The 23,629-nt window shown below is 29.4% G+C and overlaps 1 protein-coding gene and 2 non-coding genes across 3 annotated transcripts; 2 read left to right on the forward strand and 1 right to left on the reverse strand.

Moving 5' to 3' along the window:
• Positions 1–11,963: 11,963 nt before the first annotated feature.
• On the reverse strand, positions 11,964–12,035 carry TRNAG-UCC. The gene has a single exon. It is a non-coding gene; the product is annotated as a tRNA-Gly (tRNA).
• Positions 12,036–13,282: 1,247 nt separating this feature from the next.
• Positions 13,283–16,310, forward strand: LOC107845144 (fatty acyl-CoA reductase 2, chloroplastic). Its single transcript, XM_016689398.2, has 9 exons — positions 13,283–13,936; positions 14,046–14,149; positions 14,314–14,513; positions 14,608–14,708; positions 14,792–15,002; positions 15,091–15,252; positions 15,334–15,415; positions 15,500–15,897; positions 15,990–16,310. Exons 1-9 carry the CDS (start codon positions 13,630–13,632, stop codon positions 16,162–16,164), a joined length of 1,740 nt encoding a protein of 579 aa, XP_016544884.2. The 5' UTR covers positions 13,283–13,629; the 3' UTR covers positions 16,165–16,310.
• Positions 16,311–17,563: 1,253 nt separating this feature from the next.
• Positions 17,564–17,638, forward strand: TRNAG-UCC. Its single transcript has one exon. It is a non-coding gene; the product is annotated as a tRNA-Gly (tRNA).
• Positions 17,639–23,629: the final 5,991 nt, after the last annotated feature.

A 23,629-nucleotide genomic window follows, 5' to 3' on the forward strand; every position in this document is an offset into this window, starting at 1 on the left:
GAATTAATAATATTTAATTAAAAAATAGATTTATGACGTTTGTTTCAGCTGCTTTAACCGTAATTTTACTATATCATCCCTAATTAATTACTATAAGTCATTTATGTATTAAAAAATTAATAATATTTAATTAAAAAAATTAGTTGCTTCGTCATTTACTATATTACCCCTAATTGCTCCGTGAGTTAATATATTACCCCTAATTAATTAGTATAAGTCATTTATATATTAGAATTAATAATATTTTTTATTATATTACCCCTAATTAATTATTATAAGTCATTTATATATTAGAATTAATAATATTTAATTAAAAAATAGATATTTATGACGTTTGTTTCAGCTGCTTTAATCGTGATTTTACTATATCATCCCTAATTAATTACTATAAGTCATTTATGTATTAAAAAATTAATAATATTTAATTAAAAAAATATATGAAATTTTTGTCTATGGTTTCGACCAGTGCTTCGTCTATATTACCCCTAATTGCTCCGTGATTTACTATATTACCCCAAATTAATTATTATAAGTAATTTATATATTAGAATAAATAATATTTTTTATGATATTACCCCTAAATAATTATTATAGGTCATTTATATATTAGAATTAATAATATTTGATTAAAAAAATAGATATTTATGACGTTTGTTTCAGCTTCTTTAACCTTGATTTTACTATATCATCCCTAATTAATTATTATAAGTTATTTATATATTAAAAAATTAATGATATTTAATTAAAAATGGATGACATGTCTGCCTATATCACCCCTAATTGCTCCGTGATTTATTATATTATCCCTAATTAATTATTATAAATTATTTATATATTAAAATTAATAATATTTAATTAAAAATAGATATTTATGACGGTTGTTTCAGCTGCTTTAACCGTAATTTTATTATATCATTCCTAATTAATTATTATAAGTCATTTATGTATTAAAAATTAATAATATTTAATTAAAAAAATCAGCTGCTTCGTCATTTACTATATTACCCTAATTGCTCAGTGATCTATTATATTACCCCTAATTAATTATTATAAGTCATTTATATATTAGAATTAATAATATTTTTTATTATATTACCACTGATTAATTATTATAAGTCATTTATCTATTAGAATTAATAATATTTAGTTTTAAAATAGATCTTTATGACGTTTGTTGCAGTTGCTTTAACCGTTTACTATATCATCCCTAATTAATTATTATAAGTTATTTATGTATTAAAAATTAATAATATTTAATTAAAAAATAGATGACATGTTTGCCTATATTATCCCTAATTGCTCCATGATTTACTATATTACCCTAAATTAATTATTCTAAGTCGTTTATATATTAGAATTAATAATTTTTTTTTACTATATTACCCCTAATTAATTATTATAAGTCATTTATATATTAGAATTAATAATATTTAATTAAAAATAGATATTTATGACGTTTATTTCAGCTGCTTTAACCGTGATTTTACTGATTCACCCCTAATTAATTATTATAAGTTATTTATGTATTAAGAAATTCATAATATTTAATTAAAACATTGGTTTCAACATGGCTGCTTCAAGAGTTGCACCGTGATTTTACTATATCACCCTTAATTAATTATTATAAATCATTTATATATTAAATAATTAATAGTATTTAATTAAAACAAGAAAAATATGTGTTTATGACATGTTTGTTGCAACTGCTTCAACCATAATCATTTTTGAGAAGATGATCCAAGACTTTGTTGTTAATTGAAGTATCTTTGTTTCAGTTTTTATATGAAATAATCCTATGAATATTAGTTCTACATGTTTTCTATATTTTGAAAGAGGTCTCAATCTTATCATTAAACAATTAAAATAACCCGACTATACGACACATCTCACTTTTTTATCATGTGAAAAAAAATAATCTTATAAAACTTCATTTATTAGTAAGTACCGTCAAATAGTTATTATTTAAAAAATTATCGTTTTAAATCAATGTATATTTATGTTTGTATCTCATTAAAATCGAATATTGGTGCTAAAAGATTTTTATAGTGTTGGACCCGTGTTGACACGGCCGATGCACTTCTAGTGTTTTAATACAAAATATCAATGTTTGGAAAAGATAATATTTTTTTTATTAAGGTTAGGCCATTAATTAATTTTAGTTGATACTCCACCCATCAATTAATGTTGGTTTGAATTAATCTTGAGTGTTTCTTTTTAGATAAGACAAGAAAAAAAAGACTCACCTCTCATAGTCCAAAAAAGTCTCATTTAATTTGTTTTTATCTAAATATATTTATGTAATTTCATTAATTTCTTTAATGTTTGTATTCTAAAATGTTTGTTCATCTATGGAAGCAATATTTTTTCGTATTAAATACTTCTAGAAGAATACAAAATATAGGACCGCTTCACTTTTTGTTTTAAAAATAAAAGAAAAATTATATTTGCTCAATAAATTTTAAAATTATTTTTGAGCAGCTATTAATGTTTTGTCAAGTTTCTAAAAATACATTTAAACTAAGTTTTTCTCAAAAATATTTTTAGCTTCTAATAAACAATTTCTGCTACTTCGGCAATAACATCTCCTCATTTTAAAAGTAATACTTTTAGCCTCTCAAAAACTCCGTCAAAATTCAAATAAACTATAACGAAGACTCACTTCTCTTAGTCCAAATATATGCCACTTTTTATTTTATTTAATATTGATATTCAGTTTTATTAATTTGTAAAATGTTTGTTCATATATGGAAGTATTTGCCCAAAGAAAGGCTTCTAGAAGAATATAATTGTGTATAGGACCACTTTCCTCTAATGTGCTCTTTTAGATAATACCAAATTTCACTTGGTCCAAAAGGCAACTAATATATATACTATTCATTTACTCTATTTTGGATATTATTATTATATATATACACTTTGCAACCATTCAAAAAGCTTACGTTTCCCCCTATATATAATAATTATAATAACTACTAGCAGACTAGTGATACACTTGCACATGCCCCCTTCTTTACGTGTTACATTATTATGATATTTAAATTTTGATATAATTATTAAACAGGGAAGGGAAAGACATTATTTTCACCCCATACTATATAAGAAAAGTTTAAGCCATATCTAAATTATATAAGTTATTTATTACACATTTTAATTATATAAAAGTGATATTATTACCTCCCTGCAACCTCCATTCTAAGGCGCATGTGTTACACTTATTTTAGGCGCGTCCAGCCTATTCAATAAAAAAAGTAAACTGCTAAAAACATTAAGGGAAAAGACATCGTTTCCATCCCAAACTATAGTCAAAAAGTCGAATCCACACCTAAACTATATAAGTGACCTATTACACACCTTAACTACAAAACAGTGATATTTTTTACTGACGTGGCAGCGCTTGTAAAACACTACACCCACATGCAAGTGGTGGTAGCCTGACAGGGTGTAAATAGTTTCACTTTTTTATAGTTTAGGTGTGTAATAGGTCACTAGAATAGTTTAGGTGTGACTTCGACTTTTCGGATATAGTTTAAGATGGAAACAATGTCTTTTCCCTTATTAAACTGGTGGTATGAGTTATGACCTGGTTATTAGTTTATTTTATATCTCAAATAACTTTTGAGCAAGTTATTGCAGATTTTGATCGACTTAAATTCAACTCAATTCACGAATAACACTCTTTAATCTTGTGAAAATTACATGGCTTTTGATGTTATCTATTTATGTATAGTTTATTCATTATTAAATTATGAACATAATTGATTAAAGAAAAAGATTTCCCACATCCATAATTTACAAATTAAATTCCCATGCATCCCTTTGCCCTTCTTTGATAGGGTTCATGTTGCTTTCTACCATTTTAAATAATTACATTTTTTTAAAAAACTTGAGTCATTTTTGTTTTTTCAAGTACGTCGTTTTCTTGATTTAAATAATTACGATTAGTGGAAAAAGTCTTAAGGTTCCTAGCAATACTTGAAAATGATGTACCAATTTTACTATTTCTAAACCTTCTAGACCCTAAAATTCCATTTCCACTATTTTTTGTCACTTTTAGTTTTAGTTTAGAGATAATACATCAAAACCTCCTAAACTTATCTTCCCAATTTACTTTAGCACTTAAATTAATTTTTTATTTATTTAATCCTCTTAACATCTTTAAAGTAAATTAATTTTCCCCTTAATATATAATACCACTCTCATGAGAGAGAGTACATCACACTCGCTGACACATCAACACCACATCAGCGTCAGATCACCGCCACGTCTAAGTAAAATATTTTTTTAAATATATATATATAATATTTTAAATTAAAAAAACACCCCACCCCCCATTTTTCATCTTCTTCATAACCACCCACCCCTCCTCCCCCTCCCCACTTCCCATGTACCCCCACACTTGCACACACGCCCCCCCCCCATCCACCCCGACACTGTCACACCTAAATATACCCCCATCCGTCCCCACACAACCATATCTGTCAGGTTTTTCGGCAAAAATTTCAGCGAATTTTCACCGAAAAACTCAACTCACTTGAAAAATTCAATTATCACCATCGAAAAATATCATAAAATAGTGATAAAAAGCTCAACCCACAGGAAAAATTCGATCAAATCAACACCAAATTCTCTAAAATCAACAACCAAACATCCAAATCATGTAGATTTTTTAATTTTCAAATTCAATTTCATTCTTTTTTTATTGATCTAAGGGGTCGAAGGAGAATAAATTAAAGGTGAGGGGTGACAGCTTTCGTAATTGGAGGAGAAGCGGGGTAGGGGTGTTGACGGGTTTGGTGGTGGAATTGGCTAAGGAGGAGGTGGGGGGGGGGGGGGGAGGTTGGGGGATTTGGGGGAAGAAGAGGGGGGTTATTTTTTTTTTTATATATATATATATATATATATATATAAATTAGTATTTAAAAAAAATACTCACGCATTTTTTTTTAAAATGTCATGTCAGCATAAGGAGGGAAATTAATTCACTGTAAAAATGATAAGGGAGTAAATAAATAAAAAATTAGTTTAAATGTTAAATTAAGTTGGGGAGACAAGTTTAGGAGGGTTTTGATGCAAAATATCTTTAGTTTATTGGAAAATATTACTACTAAATCAAGAAGTTAATTATAATGCAGTAATAAAATGAGTTTTTCCTAACGATTCTTGTAGGAAACAAAAGCTGGCTAGCTAAGTCGATCCTTATTATCGTAAGAATTTCTGATGACTGATAATTTGTTATTTCTATTAATCCGTCTCCACAAGAAAAAAAAACTTAAAATTCTTTATAGAGTATTTATAATGAAATATATATTACTTTACGCTTCATAGTCTATTGTTGATTTTATTTCGATTATCGCATTATACTATGTTATTCTTATTTTTCCTCTGTACACTTTACACTATTTCTTTGTTAGTTATATAATTTATTTCAGTGTTTTCTTATTCTTTGTACCTAGATTTGTTGCATTTAAACCAAAGGCCTTTCGGAAATTGCATTTCTACCTTCACGAGGTAGTGATAAGGTTTCCGTATGTCTACCTTTTTGCACATCTAACTTGTTGGATTTCATATATATATATATATATATATATATATATATATATATTTTCTATATTTTAGAAATGATAGTTTCAATATGGCAACTTCTTGCAATTTTAAAAAAGCTTGAGGGTAGTTTAGTCATTAAACATAGTTTTAAGCTCAATTTGATAATTTTTTGTGCATTGTTTTTTGAACCTCATCAAAAATTTTAATGAAAGCCCATTCTTTTCTCTTTAATTACCAACAATGCCATCTAAGAAATTTACTATAATGCCATCATACATGACCTTGCATATTTCTATATTATTTTCACACATGTGGACCCTCTATCTTCCATTTATTTTTCATTCTTAGTATTTATGTTTTTATGTGTAAAATTATTTCAAATATATTATATTTAAGTAAATGAATTAGTAAGATGGTAATTTATTATAAAAAATAATTATAATTGATACAATTAAATAAATTTTGTTCTTTATTTGATTTCATATCAAACATATAATTTACTTTCTTTCTTATTTGTTACTACAATTTCACCTAATTTAATTTTTTTTTAATATATAGAAGAGAAAATTTTGATATGCCTACTTATGTTGTCTGCTTCAAATTCTTCAATCATGATTTTATTATATTGTCTCTAATTATTTATTATAAGCCATTTATATATTAAAAAATATTTAATTAAAAAAAAGAATAATAGACATTTATGATATGTCTATTTCAGTTGCTTCAATCGTAATTTTACTTTTTATTGTATCATTTTTAATTAATTATTATAAATTATTTATTTATTACCAAATTAATAATATTTAATAAAAAAAGTAAAATAGACAATTATGACATGTCTGCTTTAGCTGCTTTAATCGTAATTTTACTAAATATCACCCCTAATTAATTACTATAAGTCATTTAAGTATTTAAAGAAGCTCTCTGTCGACTTGTCGGCTTGAGCTATTTGCTCCGTGATTTTACTATATCATTCCTAATTAATTATTATAAATTATTTACATATTAAAAAATTAATAATAAATAATAAAACAATAGAATAGACATTTATGGCATGTCTGCTTCAGCGGCTTTAATCATAATTTTACTAAATATCATCTCTAATTAATTATTATAAGTTATCTGAGTATTAAATAAATAAATAATTAAATAATATTTAATAAAAAGGATAAAATAGATATAAAATTATAAGTTAATTATTTATGTTTTAAAGTAACTTGAATTCTTATATTAGATTTCACTTACTTTTTTTCACAGATATCTTTCACAATAATTTTATTATATCATTTCTAATTAGTTGTTGTGACTTATTTAAGACATGTCTGTTTCGCTGCTTCAATCGTGATTTTACTATATTACCTCTAATTAATTATTATGTTCATCTAAGCATCATGCCATTTAAAATTAGAGTAGAAATTTTTTACAAAATAATTAAAGATTTAAATTATTTAAGAAATATAATTGACTATCAGTACACAAACTTTGGACAAGGAGAGTAACATATATTTTTTGAAAATTACATAAAAAATATTTTAAATTACAATAATTATAAACTTTAAATATCTAAAATAATTTAATCTATTATATATCTTTAACAAATACTTAAAAAAATACTGTAATTCACAATAATTAACAACTTAAAAAATTTAAACGATATAAATATTTGGTTGACTCTCGAAATTGTATCAATGTCACTTAAATTGAAATAAAAGGAAAATATTATAAATCACAATAATAAAAAACTTAGATTATTTTGAAAATATAATTGACTATCAATGTCACAAAAGTTTGGATAAAGAGAGTAACATATATTATTTAAAAATTACATAAAAATATTAGAAATTACAATATTAACAACTTAAAATATCTAAAAACATATTAAAAGTATGATTGATTATCTAAATTCATTTTGTATCACAAAAATTGAGACAAATAAATATATATTGAGCCCATGCTAAATTCCGGGTGAATCTAGGATGTATATATGCAATTAATCTTTTTTTTAAACTTTGGTTTAAATATATCAAATTAAAAATACAAGTTTTAATACAGTACACTGTACATCAAAAGGTGTATAAGAAATAATGTTAGCATAAATAATACCAATATTATTAATACAAGCATTATTAATGAAAACATTATTTACATATTCTATCAGCATTATTTTTATACACTCTAATAAATGACTCCACATTCGAATGGAAGGAACATATACAAAAGCAACGTTCAGTAAAATATTTACACAAGTATGTTTTATCGTGTTCTCAAAGTCAAATAATTTAAATTAATATGAAAGATGGTAACTATAATTTTTTTTTTTTATATAATTTTTGAAACACTTACAATTTGAATTTAGGGCAGTTACGGCTCACCGAGGACATGACCCTAGATAGAAAGGTCTGGAGGACGCGAATTAGGGCAGAAGATTAGGGCCGGTTTGGGTCGCTAGTGTAGGAAATTACTTGGTGGGGGTTTTATTCTTGTTATGATTCCGTGTTCCATGTTTTATTACGAATCTGTGTGCTTTCCTCTGTTTTCTAATATTTATGGGTGCCGTATTTAGGTTATGTAATCTAGTTCTGTGCTTTACTATGAGTTTGTGTGGTATCTCGTGACTTGAGCCGGGGGTCTATCGAAAACAACCTTTCTACTTCTTTAGAGGTAGAGGTATGGACTGCGTACATCTTACCCCCCCCAGACCCCACTAGGTGGGAATACACTAGGTTTGTTGTTGTTGTTACAATTTGAATTTAAAATATTAATTTAGTTTAACTTCAAAGAGCAAGTTGATAAATAAAAGAGAAGGAGAAAATGAAAACAAATAATGTTTATGGAGGTTTAGTAAGGAAATACATAATTATCTCGTAAGACTTGACTCCTTGCAAAATACTATCAAGTAGTCAATATATTTTGTGTATTCATGCGTTATAATTCATAATTCAAACTATTATCAATTTAAGTTACTATATATAATAAAATATTTTAATGTTGGGCCCGTGCTGACACGGGCCAATATATATATATATATATATATATATTACTGCTATTATTGTGTTATGTGGAAAATGTCACTTGTAACATCACCCAAAAGAATACAAAATTTGTTAAGATAAATTGGCAAGCAAATTAGGTCATTCTACACTTGCCTAGAAAACCAAAAAAATGACATACACTAATTGAGAAATGGACAAATTCTAAAAGCAAAAATGACAGTGACAAGAAAGAAAAAGGGAAGGAAAAAGATTACATGGGAAAATGCTTATCCATAGACTTTAATTTGTTAAACTGACTAATTAAAGTGCAAGTATATATGGATAAAATTTCTTCTTTAAAATGATTAAGTCTATTTTGAGCGGCTTAGATTTTATTATATTTTAAAATTTTAAAAATTTAAAAAATAAGTCAGATTAATAGCATACTCCTTCGAATTATTATATAATGCAGGTTATTACTTGTTTCTCCGTCCCATATTAGTTGATCACTTTAGTAAAAATACATATTCCAAATTACTTGTCCACCTACTAAATCAAGATCAAGTTAATTAAAATTTTTCCATTTTCCTCTTCTTTTTTTTCCTGTTAAAAGAAATTACTTGAACATTATTCCAAGAATTTAATTTTTTCCACCCTAATGTCAATGGCCAGCCAAAAAAGTGCACTTATTTTCAAAACTAATTAAAGCTATATACAAAGTCGTCATTAATATAGATTTGAGTCCAATATTAATGGATATGTTTTCCATGCAGCAAGTATAATCAATAATGTGATCATGTAACACATTTTCCAATTTAACATACATTTGGTTGTAAATCTGAAAACATTTAAGTAGTGGGGATACATACATGTGCAAGTATTTTATAAAACAAAATTGTTTATCTTTACTTACTAAAAGGAATCAACATATAAACTTGTTGTCATGTGATCAGTAAGTCTCAAATTCAAGTCTTAAAAAAGCCTCTAATAGACATGCAAGATAAGAGTACTGTGTACAATACATCCTTGTGATGGGGCCTTCTCCGAATCCTGTACATAGCGGGAACTTTAGTGCACACTCAAGTCATTTTGATGACGACAAGCATAGAATCGTGATGGTATCCATAGGCCTTGAAAATGCGACTTCTAATGTTGAACTCGAGCCGCTTAATTTGATAAAGATAGAGATAGGAACGAGCAAAGGCGGAAATAGGATTTTGAATTTGTTAGTTCTTGATAAATTATTCGGAGTACATGTTGTATGTATTTAAACGTAAATATAGGATTTTAGCCAAAATTATTAGGTTGATTGAATACGTAAGCAAAACTCTAGCTCCGTCCCCAAAATGAGACATCTTTTTGATGAATGACAAATTAAAATTGCTCCATTTTGCATAGTTTAAGGAAAATATAACAATTGAAAGAACAAAGAGCTCTTCTACAAGTTTTTCGAAAAAAAAAAAGCCTCTTAAGAGTGACTTATAAAAGCAACCAAAAGTTGAATTGCTTGTTAAATGCAAATGGTAACAAAATAGGACTCATTCTTTGAAGAGTCAAAACTAAATGATTGGATATAGATATACTATCATATATGATCATGTCACATGTTTAGTGGTAGAAGATTTACAATTATGATGTTTTTAACTTTGTTATCTAAAGATACAAAAATAAATAAATAATAATAATAAGCAACTTTCAACTTTTTTCAACTCTTATCATTTCTTACAATATGATCAAGTGATGTAACACATTATATATATATATAATAAAAAATGTCAATTTATCGGGTTTTGATTAAATTATTTATTGTTAAAGTTATTACTTTACTCTCTCTCCCTATTAATATACATAACATAGCCGACATATACATAATACTCTGTGTATATGTTGGGATTTTTATAATATATTTAGGGAGTTCAAATTTTTTGTATGATTTGAAACATAAGTTGTATATTTGTGTAATTTTTAATAAAATTATTGTGTTCTGTCAAATTCGCGTATGGTATGTGAGCATAAGCAAATGTAACCTACAATTAGATGTTAAAGAAGGCCCAATGCGCAAAAGGGTCATTTGCACTTCTATTTCTATTTTGTGTTGATATTTAATTTAGGCCCCTCTAACAAACAATTTTTTCGTGAGATATAAATTTATTTTTGTATTATAATATCTCACAAGTTATGCACGGACATGACTTCAATTTCTAATGAACTAAGGCCTCACTAGGCATAAATCGATTGGTAAAAGTCCAAAAATTAAAGACCAACTTATTTGAAGTACAAAAGTTAAAAGATCAACCTATTTAAAAGCCTAAACATACAATTTTATGCAAATATTCACATTCTACTGGGCTAAAAATGACATGGGCTGCTCTTTGGGCCTTTATCATAGCCCATTATGTAGTAGTACCATAACCCAAATTCCCAACATATCTAGCCATAACAAAAGTGGAAAAATCACCAATATATACGAAATTAGATTCATATTTAGTTAACTGTATTTTGTAGTTTCCAAACATGACAATATATTTGTTACAAGACATATACAAGCGCAGTAAATCAAAATAAGAGGCTCGAACAATTTCTTCTGATTCTTTTTTCAAACTCGATAACTATTGGTTGATCGTATATTTCATTATAGTTCTGAGGTCGAGATCCTAAGCCGAGGGTCTATCGGAAACAACCTCTCTACTTCTTTTGAGGTAGTGGTATGGTCTGCATACATTCTACCTTCCTCAGACCCCACTAGGTAGGAATACACTGGGTATGTTGTTGTTGTAGTTCTGTGGTCGAGAGCATTCTTTCTAATTCGAGTTAAGGCCGAAATAATTCAATCTACTTACCTGTGAATAATAATAATAATAATAATAATAATTTGTAGTGAAGTTGATTGCTTTGTTCTACAATCATTCACAAACAACACAAACTTAGTTGATAAGAGTGGCAAGTGACAACACAGCAGAAATAATCAATCATGTGTTATCTTCCCTCCAACATAGTAGGATCATCATGCATGAGTGATGGATTCTTTACTAAGAAAATTCAAAATATAAAGACGAAAACACATGATGAAGTCAAACAGATTCAAGTTATAATGTACATCCAACAATCACAATAATATACCTAGTATATTCCCACACAGAGGGGTTTGGGAAGGGTAGAGCGTACACAATACGTACAGGTGAGGTAGAGAGGCTGTTTCTGATTCTGATAAACCTTCAGTTCAAGATTAAAACTGGTTTTAAGCGCAAGAAACAATAGGTAGGTAGTACCAACAAAAGAAATACGATTACCACAAAATAGTTCGATAATCGATCCACTCGAAACAAACAGAGAACAAGAAACTACCTCGTAGCACTATGACTACTAGAACAAAACACAAGTTAGCACACTCCTTACCTCGAGAACAAGAAACTATAAGCATAGCGACAAATTAGACTAAAAATGAGATGCGTCTGCCGGGAGTCGAACCCGGGTCTATTGCTTGGAAGGCAATTATCCTAACCGTTGGACTACAAACGCTTGCTGGTACCCCACTCAACATAATTTATAGATAACCTGACATTAATGGTTTATCTTTTCTAACACAAATAATCATACTCTCACTTTAAAGAATCACGGTTTTAAGCTGAGTTGCTCTGACTCTCTAAATATGTTGTCACACTCATATCAAATTCTCTAAAAATGCACTATTTTAAAAGAATTTGATACGCGTCCGATGACATTTTTGGAGAGTCCAAGCATTATAGGTTTTGAGACATAATAAAATCCAGAGTTTGAATAACTTTCTAGTTTAATTATTTTTCTTAGTTAAGGGTGCGATTTCTACTTTAACCCACAACTTAGGTATTTTTTAACGTATCTTTCTGCCCAACATTGTCCCACTCTTTCTTCTTGTACATTATATCTTGACTTTGTTATACCCTACAAGTGGATAGTTTAATAATTTGTGAAGTTTTAATCTATTTGTCTTATTTCTTTTTTAATCTATTTCAAGAAGAATGTCTCCTTCTTTTTTCTTTTGAATCTCTTTAATTTTAAATTTTCACGCAAAATATTTAAGATCACAAGATTAAATATTATCTTGCTATATTCTATATATCTTTAATTTAAGATCACAAGATTCAAAAGTTTTCTTTTTCTCTCTCAAATTTTATTTCAAGTCAAAATCAGACAAATAAATTAAACGAGAAGGAGTTACACTTAAGGGCCAGTTTAACCATGCAAGATGAAATCATGATTATAAATTATGAGATGAAGTTGAAATTTTGTTTGAACATACAATTTTGACTTTTTTATGTTGTATATTTTCTCATGAACATAAAAACATCATAAGTTGTGCAAACTATCAAAATTGCTCCATTTCTTTATACAATCTTACGAAATAAACAAAAGTTTATAACAAAGTTTTATGCACTATCACAAAGCTATTATAAAAAAATTACAACATTGATTAAACTTTAGTTTAATAAAAAAGTAAAATTGTACATGATTGTGGTGTACTAATCTTTAATATAGTTCTTTAATATAATCCTCCTATATAGTTAAATGGGAATTGATTTTAAGTAATAATAAATTTTATGTTGGTGAGAGTATAGTTATATGGGAGATAAATAATTTTATATTTTAAAATAAATCTCAAATCATGATATTTTGATGAATTTGAGATTTCATATGATGATATAAAAGTAATGAGATGAAATCATATATTCAAACACTGATTTCACCTCATATCTTCAAATTACCCACTTCATATTGCATGTCCAAACTCCTACTGATAACAAGAAATAAAACTATTACCCACTATCTTAGCCATTGGTAAAATGTGTGAAGAATTTTTTGGTGGCAAAAAGAGAGCTTTTTTGGTTCATTCTCCTAACTTTCATATCCCTTTAAATACACATAAACCAAGCTCACATATATTATAGAAAAAAATTAGTTGTTGACTTGTTTTTAACTTCTTTTCTCAACAACAACAAAAAAAAAAGAAGTGATTAGCTAACTAGTTAGAGTGTATGTAAGCTAGCCAACTTTGTACCTAGTTCATAGCTATAATCTTCCTATCAATTTCCTTTATACTTTTTTTTTTTTTCACTTCCAACTTCTCTTTGTAACCATGGAGGCTTTGTGTAGTCTAAGTTCTTCCAATGTATCAAAAAACATACTAAAATTGTCTAGTAATCGCGGAAGGTGTCCGTTAAAGAAGATTAACAATGTGATATATTGCCAAAGTAGTAGTGGAAATAATGCAGTGAAAGCTAGTAAGCTTTCTGCTGTTGTAACTGAGAGAACATCGACGATAAGCACAGATAATAGTAGCAATGATCTTCGTTTTAGTCCAAATGGTAATGGTATTGGCATTATCAAGTTCCTTAGAGGCAAAACATTTCTCATTACTGGTGCAACTGGTTTCTTGGGAAAAGGTTTATTTCTCCTCAATGCATATAAGTTTCTTGGTTTTTTGATCATGTCCTTTTTCATTTGCGCAATTGATTTTTCAACACCCTTTCTTGTGTTGTATACAAAATGCAGTTCTGATTGAGAAGATTTTAAGGACAGTACCTGATGTGAACAAAATATTCGTCTTGATCAAGGCGGATAATAAAGAAGTTGCTATGCATAGATTGAAAAATGAAGTATGCACTAATGCTTGTTTTGCTCTGATATGCACTTCTTGAGCCGTGTGTCTTTCAGAAACAACCTCTCTACCTCTACGAGGTAGGGGTAAGGTCTGCGTAGATTCTACCCTTCCTAGACTCGACCTGTTGTTGACATGGTTTTTCGCATTTTTGCATCGTAGGTTCTCAATGCTGACATATTCAAGAACCTGAAACAAGTCCATGGAAAATCTTACTATACTTTCATGTTGAGTAAGTTGGTGCCTGTGGTTGGAAATGTTAGTGAAACTAATCTCGGATTAGACAAAGATTTAACCAATGTGATTGCTAAAGAGGTCGACGTAATTGTAAACTCTGCTGCTAATACTACTTTTGATGAAAGGTAATTAGGAACTTCACATACTGTTGTATCATTCTTTATCTTTTCTAGTGCCTGCAGAAAGTATATATGTAGTGAAGATTTGATGAACTTGTAGGTATGATGTTGCACTTGATATAAACACCGGTGGACCTACCCGGCTAATGAATTTTGCAAAGCAATGCCATAAGCTTAAGCTTTTCCTCCAAATATCCACAGGCAAGTAAATAGATCAGTTACCAAGAAAAGTTATATGAAACATTACCGCGAGATTACTGTATGTTTTATTCTACTGCCAACAGCTTATGTTAATGGACAACGACAAGGAAGAATCATGGAAAAGCCATTCTGTTCTGGGGACAGTATAACGAAAGAGACTCTATCCGCTGGAGTTCACAAGAATTCCTTCTCAAGTTTGAACGTTGAGGATGAGATAAAGCTGATTTTGGAATCTAAACATGCTATAGAAGATAACATAGTGTCGCAGAAAATGAAAGAACTTGGTTTGGAGAGGTACTGCATTGTATGCTTCGTTCATCATTCTTCTTAACGAACTATTTATATTACATGTTTACTTAAAGAAGAGCCGTGACTTGATCAGAGCGAACAAATTTGGGTGGCAAGACACTTATGTATTCACCAAGGCTATGGGCGAGATGATGATTGATAAAATGAGAAGTGATGTACCAGTAGTAATAATTCGACCAAGTGTTATAGAGAGCACCTATAGAGAACCATTCAGTGGATGGATGGAAGGGAACAGGTAATACTCTCAACATGTAAAAGAGTTCCATTACCTCATATTGATGTAATCTCGGGATAACATTTTAGTCTTCCTTTCCAGGATGATGGATCCGATTATTCTCCACTATGGCAAAGGGCAGCTCACCGGTTTTCTTGTAGATCCCAATGGAGTTCTAGATGTGGTAAGTTTTTGCTCTAATGTTGTTGCAGTGATCTTACCTTTGTATGGGGTACTGAATGATCAACGTAAACTTCTTTCTGCTTAGGTTCCCGCTGACATGGTTGTCAACGCGACCTTGGCAGCAATAGCAAAGCACGGGGCAGCAGGAAAGCCAGGGAGTAACGTTTATCAGGTTGCTTCATCTGTTGTAAATCCATTAGTCTTCAAGGACCTAGCCACGTTGCTTTTCGATCACTTCAATTCTTCACCATATATTGACTCCAAGGGAAGGCCGATTCATGTGCCAAGAATGAAGTTGTTCAGCTCTAGGGAAGAACTTTCTTTCCACCTCTGGCGAGATGCAATTAACAAAAGCGGCCTAACAGATACAGCTGATCCTAACGGGAAGTTATCAAGGAAACTCGAGAATATATGCAGAAAATCAGTGGAACAAGCAAAGTACTTGGCACATATTTATGAACCATACACCTTTTATGGAGGAAGGTAGGAGTTTGTTTTGTTTACTATCATTGCTATCTATTTCATAATCCGATGCTCGATTTCTGAGACTTAAAATAGTGAACACAATTTGCCAGATTTGACAACAGCAATACTCAGAGGATGATGGAATGCATGTCTAAAGAAGAAATAAGTCAGTTTGGTTTCGATGTAGAGAACATAGATTGGAAAGATTACATCTCCAACGTCCACATACCGGGGCTAAGGAAGCATGTTATGAAAGGAAGAGGGTTATCCAGTTCATCTTCATAGTATAGTACCAGAAGATTAGAGTTGTTGGTTTTGTTTCTTCCTTTTTTCTCTTCATAGCTATCGGTTTAGATGATAGGAAAGTTATGCCAATTATCACTGTTGTAATAACATACGTAATAGCAAATTTGCAAGCTCAGAAAACTTCATCTGATGTTCAACCAATTTAGATGTGTAGCACCAGATCAATGCTGATTATCATGCTATCATTTGATAACCAGTTTTCTGCTGAATGAGGAACTACATATACTTTTTCTGATACTTTAGCTTTCCAAATACATATGTTAAAAACACGGTCTTACTGTCCGTTCGAAGAACAAAAGTACTGTGCATAAGGTACTAAACCCTCAGATCTTCCGCGAATCTAGACTAAATTTGGTTGTAATATACATAGACCTCCTGCGTTGGGAACGCTTTGAGTTCTCTACATTGATAAGTCCAAATCATCTCTCTGCTAAATCCCAAGTACTACTAATTCGATACTAACATTCTCATTTTGTGTGTAGTATTTACATGCTAAAGAAGGAATCTGGTAGCCACAAAGAAAATAATATCAATGGGACTAAAGAACATTTTGCTACCAAACAATGCAGCATGTTCAGGAGAGTAATGTGCCTTGGGCATGACTTATACAGCTTTATAGCCTTGTATGTCATGACTATGTTTCTCATACTCTCCAAAAATGATGTCGTACTCGTGAATGTTATGACTATATGTTACTCGGACTCTCCAAAAATGATATCTTACTCGTATTGAATCCGCTAAAAATGCATCACTTTTAGAGGATCAGACACTCGATCACCGGATTTTTAAGAGTCCGAATATCATAATTTTGTGATACATTCATGAGCTAACATACTGTTAGCTGATAACTTGGGTCAAAGAAAGAAAAAAGGTCAGTTAGACTCAATCTCAGAAGGCCATCAAAAAGGTCATTTACCTTGCCAATTTGCAAGGCCCACTCTGTAGCATAAATAGACTCAATTCACTAAATTGGACCCTTCAGAGAAAGCTTGACAAGTTTCTCTTTATTATTTACTAAGGTAACATTTTCTTTTATGGCCGTGGTATCTGGATCAGCTTATACGTACCTCGACTAATTCAATGAATCGATACCTAGTACCTCCCACCAACACAGTTACTAAATGTGTCCAACAAGGCTTAGACATATGCGAAAAAATCACCTAGTAATCCAAAAATGAAAGGTACTCAAATCGATAAATGGTTTGGACATATGAATTAAGTCCTATGATAATTTTCACTTATTATCTATAAGTATTTTGGATAGACCCTCAACTCAAGTAAAGATAGAGAGGCGGTTTTCAATGGACCTCGAAGGAAAACATATCAAGGCAGAACGATCAGTCTAGTAAATATAACAGGTTGAATGGTATAGCAAGAAGCGTTTGTCGTCCAACGGCAATTAGGATAATTGCCTTCCAAGCAATAGACCCGGGTTCGACTCCCGGCAGACGCAGCCTTTTTAGTATAAAGAATTTTTTTATGTTCTCTTTCTTTGAATACATAAATTCCGACAATTTGTTGACCAATGGGCCCTCAAACCTTTATGATCTCGTGCCGAACCTGGCCTCCATCTTCGAACTTCTCGTTCGCTGAGACTCCAGGTCTCACTGTTTCCGTTTTCTAGGTCACGCAGCCTTTTTAGTATAAAGAATTTTTTTATGTTCTCTTTCTTTGAATACATAAATTCCGACAATTTGTTGACCAATGGGCCCTCAAACCTTTATGATCTCGTGCCGAACCTGGCCTCCATCTTCGAACTTCTCGTTCGCTGAGACTCCAGGTCTCACTGTTTCCGTTTTCTAGGTCACGTTGGCTAGTTGCCGGCATATCTTTTACGTCATCGGTCATTACAGAAAATTTTGACATTTTGCATAATTACTAGAATCTCAATTTTAGACCTTTCGAGATACATAATTAGCTCCAGATACGTCCAACGAAGATATATTTTTTCTTTTGTAAGGTAAATAATTAGCTCCCAATATATTTTTTTCGATTTTGAATCTGTCGAGATACATAATACATCCAATAAAGATACACTTTTACCTTTATAAAGATGGGTCAAAATCATTTTCCCTCCCCAACTTTGTCTTAAAAATCAAACTTCCCCCTCAACTTTGAACAATAATCATATTCCCCTTTATCCTAATTGACTTTTTAAAATTCCTATTTTACTCTTTATCATCAATTTTTTTTTTTTAACTTCTTTAAAATCATCATATTTTCATTTTTTTTTTTTTAAAATCATGTAACAAAATTTTCATAAAAATATAAACATTATCTTCTAGGAAAAAAAGTAAGAAATACTAATTAAGTATATAAGCTAATGATGATCTTTATGAAGTAAATTAGCATGATAAGAAAATTAGTTTTATTAATAATAACCAAAACTATAATATTTATTTTACAAGTGAAAATAATAAGTAATACTAATTTTATAAACATATTTCAATGCAAAAAATACAAACAATAAATGAAAGCGATAAGCCTCTAGTACCACCCCGAACGATGGTCAAAGTTGTAACGACACACTCCAACTTCACAGGGGTCCTACTATCCCCTGAACTCAAATTTAGCATATTTTTGTCATTTTTTGTGCTAATGTAGCACCTTTATTACATAAAATGGAGCCCACATCAAAGGTGTCATGCCATCTTGACAAAAGGTATTATGTTAGCTAAAAAGATTGAACAGAATACGCTAAAATTTAGTTTACGGGGTAATAGGACCCCCGTGAAGTTGACGTGTGTCGTAGCAAATTTGGTCATAGTTCAGGGGTACTAGATGTTTTTCTCGAATAAAAATAAGGTCAAACTTTAAAGATTATATTTATTTATATAAATTATAAAATATGTAAAACTCTATTAATGACAATCACAACTTATTTACTGATATAGACAATAGATAATATCGTTTCTTATCACTTGATTCTCATACTAAAAGTAGATGTTTTAATTTATCTGCTCAATTTGTGAAATCAAGAGAATTGTATTATATTTTTTTTTCTATCCTTTAGTGTTAAATAACTATATAAAGTAACAGTATAGATAAATTTAAAGTTTCAAATTATCATTAATAAGGTTAATTTAGCAAAATATACTTCTAAGTAAAATTTTCTTAAGGATTGTGTTATATCAACAAAAAGTTAAGTGATATGAAACGAATTTAGTAAGAGAGTGATAAAACACAAAAATATACGCACATGCATGTACATACATATGTATATATACACACTTAGGGGTGGGTTGTTTGGAAATAAGTTATTTCGGAATTAGTTATCACAAAATAAGTTGTACTAACATGTATGTGTGATAACTTATCTCATCACTATGGTATAAATGGTGCGACAAATAATTTTGAAACTACCTAATACATCTAATTAAATGCAGGATAAATAATCATGAACTTTATCTCTGAATTATTATAATTATACCTCACACCAAGTGACTCTTTAATACATATAATACTAAAATAACGATCTTAAAAAATAGCATTGAATTTTGTGATAAATTTATAAAAAAATATTAATTTGCTTATAAAGTTAATAAACTTAAATAAAATGCTACAAATATTCATGTTAAAAAAATATTCATTACATATAATATAAAAAGATATTACATAAATATAGGATTAAAATTACAACGACAAAATGGACATTGTATGGAATAAAGGGGAGGAATATGATTATTGTTCAATGTTGAGGGGGAGTTTGATTTTTTAATCAAAGTTGGGGGGAGGGGGTGAAAATGATTTTCACTCTTATAAAGATACATAATTAGCTCATGATATATTATTTTTCGATTTTGGGTCTGTTGAAATATATAATTAGCTCCCGATACATCCAATGAAGATACATAATTAGTTAAAATTTTGTAATTACTTTGTAAGGATGAAAATTTATATAAATATTATAAGTTAAGGTGTATGTTTATTTTATTTTTTCTTTTTCTTTTTTCTTTTTGTCTGAGTAGGAGACATTGCAACAAGATCAATGATTAGTCTCCTTGGAACATGATTAGCAAATTATATAAGTAATACTTTCTCCGTTCTATTTTATGTGTTATAGTTTGATCAAGTATGGAGTTTAAAAAATAAGGAAAGACTTGATAATTTTTATCAATTTGTTCCTTTTAAAAAATATATTATTATTAGTATTTTTAATTTAGTGGGACCAATAAGGATAAAGATGGAATTATGTCTTTAAATAGTTACCAAATAAGGAAAGATGACATTCTTTTGGATGAACAAAAAAGAAAATAACGACACATAAAATGAGACGAATGGAGTTATATATTAATTTCACGACCAAGAACATACAACCTCGCATCTTCAGAAGGTAGGAGTAAATTCTAGATGCACACCGCCCCTTCCAGGCTTGACTTGTGAGATTACATCGGATATGTTAATGTTTGCAAATGGAAGGTGTGAATAGTTATACATTTATAGTCTTAATTTTCAAGATATAACAAGAATCTTTAATTAGCTATACAATAAATCTTCTTAAAAAGTTAAGAATGAAGCTAGAAATCAAGGACCCATTAGCCTACTATGATTTCTGAACAAGGATAAAGACACCTTAGCGACCATTAATGAACATGTGAAAAAAAATACTGTATATAATTAGCAATGAAAAGAATTCTCATGAATTAAAACAAAGTGTAGTACTCTCTCTGTACCAAAATAGTTGTCACGTTTCGCTTCTCGAAAGTTAATTTGACTAATCTTCAGAGTCGATTTGCATTTCTGCTTATACATATTAATATGATAAATAATAGTGCATCATAAAATATTAGTCAAAGTATATGTAATTTGACTCTCGAAAAGTGAAAAATGACAAATATTTTGAGATGAAGGTGGACAAGTGAAGACTAAAATTAAAAGATTGTACTTTTTGTTACCAAACTTGGTTGTCTTATTTATAGTTTTAGCTTCAATCATATTGTACTTTTGTCACCATCTTTAAGAACCTCCAACTCGTTTTTATTAGCCATGAACATCAAGGGACCCTCCATCTTATTGTGAAGAACAAGTCAAGAGTTCAATATGTGGAGGAAAGTGAAGTAAAACAAGATACACAAAAATCAATAATGATAAATGGATTCAACAAGTTATATTATGAAGTATACATTTTGATTGAAAATAGCCATTCTGGTGCATTAAAGCTTTCACTATGCACTGAGTTTAGGGAAGTACCGAACACAAGCTATAACCGTGTTTCCACGACTTGAACCCTGACCTCCTGGTCTTATACAACAACTTTACTAGTTATTCTAAGCTCCCGACCTTCTATACATTTTGATTGAAAGTAAAAGAAAATTATTAGTAATATAATTCAATATGTGATAGCAAGTTAGCTCAATAAATAATCTATCTAAAATGTAATAAGTAAAAAAGAATTATGATCTAAACCCCATATATCTATAATCTATATCTATAATCTACAATAATTTATTAAAAGTGTGAAGACCCTTAGAAAAGTGAATTGGACTTTTTGCCCTTCATTGAATGATTCTACAATAGACAAAATTGTCTTTTTACTATTTTTAAAAAATTTTAAAAATTAAAAATTCATTAAAACTTAATTCTTAAACTGTTCCTTATTTGAATTATATACCTAAAATTTAGAAATTTTAAATTAATTAAAATTGTATCTTAAATAAATCTTTAAAAACTCTAATTAATTGGTGTTACTATTTTGGAATTTTTTCCTTAACTCCCGTATGTATCCTTTTGGATAAAAGTTTAGTTCACAATTAATTTTAGTTATAATCTTTTTTTGTTTCATTATTTAATCTAAGTAAGAATTCATAAATATTTTGAATGACCGTCATACCTTTTATATTTTAAATGATTTTATAAATTGAACTCACTAAAATGAGGTACACGCGCGAGGCGCGTATATCTACACTAGTATATATATATATATATATAAAATTTGAATTCTTCTCTAGATTAAAGATTACATTTTGATGTTGTTAATTGATTATACAAGTCAAGTTTTTTAGCTAGAATTGTACAAATTATATGCAGAGTGTGGGGGACAGGGAAAGTAAATTAAATTCATCTACCATATTTGTATATATTGTCTCTTAAGTCAACATCTAATTAAAATCAAAGTAGAAATCTTGGACCACTTTAGCAGTGACATGAAGTAAATTAAATTAAATGAGGAAACATATAATTCATGTGATCCTCCGTCATTTGCAACTACCATAAGTATACTATATATATACCAAATGTTTAATTTCATTATTGTCAAATTGATATGAACATTGCTAAGTACTTATATCTACATACATAAATTGATAGCCCTCCTCGTAGCAGAGTCAAGATTTTTCACTAATAACAACAACAACAATAATATATCGAGTGAAATTCTACGAGTGGTGTCTGGGGAGGGTAGAGTGTATACAGACCGTATCATTATCACGTGGAGATAGAGAGACTGTTTCTGAAAGACCCTCAACTCATGTGCAACAGATTCAATAAGTACAAAGAAGAAGGAAACAATGAAGACAACTGTCGACTAATTAACAAGGAAAGCAATGCAATGCCTACAAGAAAGGAACAAGAACAACAACAAGGTAGTGCGATAATTGAAAAAACAATAAACAACAGTCGATGATAATTAATATAAAAAACAAGAACTATAATAATACAATTAGTACAACGACAAACACCAGCCAACCTAAGCAACTATAAAAAAGGTATATTCATGCAGAAGGTTGTACTGACATTCAATATCAACTACATATACATAAAAAAAAAAAGTGACGATCCAAACCATGTTGGGCATTCCTAACTCAATTGCCCCCGAGCCCATTACCTTTTACTAAGGGTTTCAGGTTTGATCCTTTGGAGTTAGAATATTCCTTGCAGCACTTCCCCTATAAATATGTTCTATGCGACGCGAATATAAATTAGTTGGGGCTACTACATTATATTCCATATACCAAGATATGATGGAAAAAGAAAAGTTTCTCTTTAATTGGCTTCAAGAGAATATTTCATAGTAACAAATAGAAATTCTGTCTTTAATTTGGAAAGCGAAGGATAACTGATTTTCCAGTTCGAGATATAAATGTTTATATATGCATGCATTTTATTCCACTATACTATATGATATGTATATAAAATAAATACAGAAAAGGAAAGTTCAAGTACACGAATTGAGTAATCTGTAAATTTGATAATTCGGAAATTTTGAAAGATATTGCAACAAATTAAAAAAAAAAGTTGGGTAGTTGTCGGTACGAGGGAAATTTGATGTTGTAGCCTTTTATAAACTTGTTTTAGTTTATGTCCATTTTCTTCTATACAATTTGTAGGTTGTCATAAAAGATCAGTTTCTCCTTGTTGGCCTAGCTATATTCATCAAATTAAATTATTATCCGTTATATCAAAGATGGGATAATGTTGGAGATTGATTTTATTCATTACTCATTGG

The sequence above is a fragment of the Capsicum annuum genome, chromosome 10 (genome assembly GCF_002878395.1).
Source record: "Capsicum annuum cultivar UCD-10X-F1 chromosome 10, UCD10Xv1.1, whole genome shotgun sequence".
Taxonomy (NCBI): domain Eukaryota; kingdom Viridiplantae; phylum Streptophyta; class Magnoliopsida; order Solanales; family Solanaceae; genus Capsicum; species Capsicum annuum.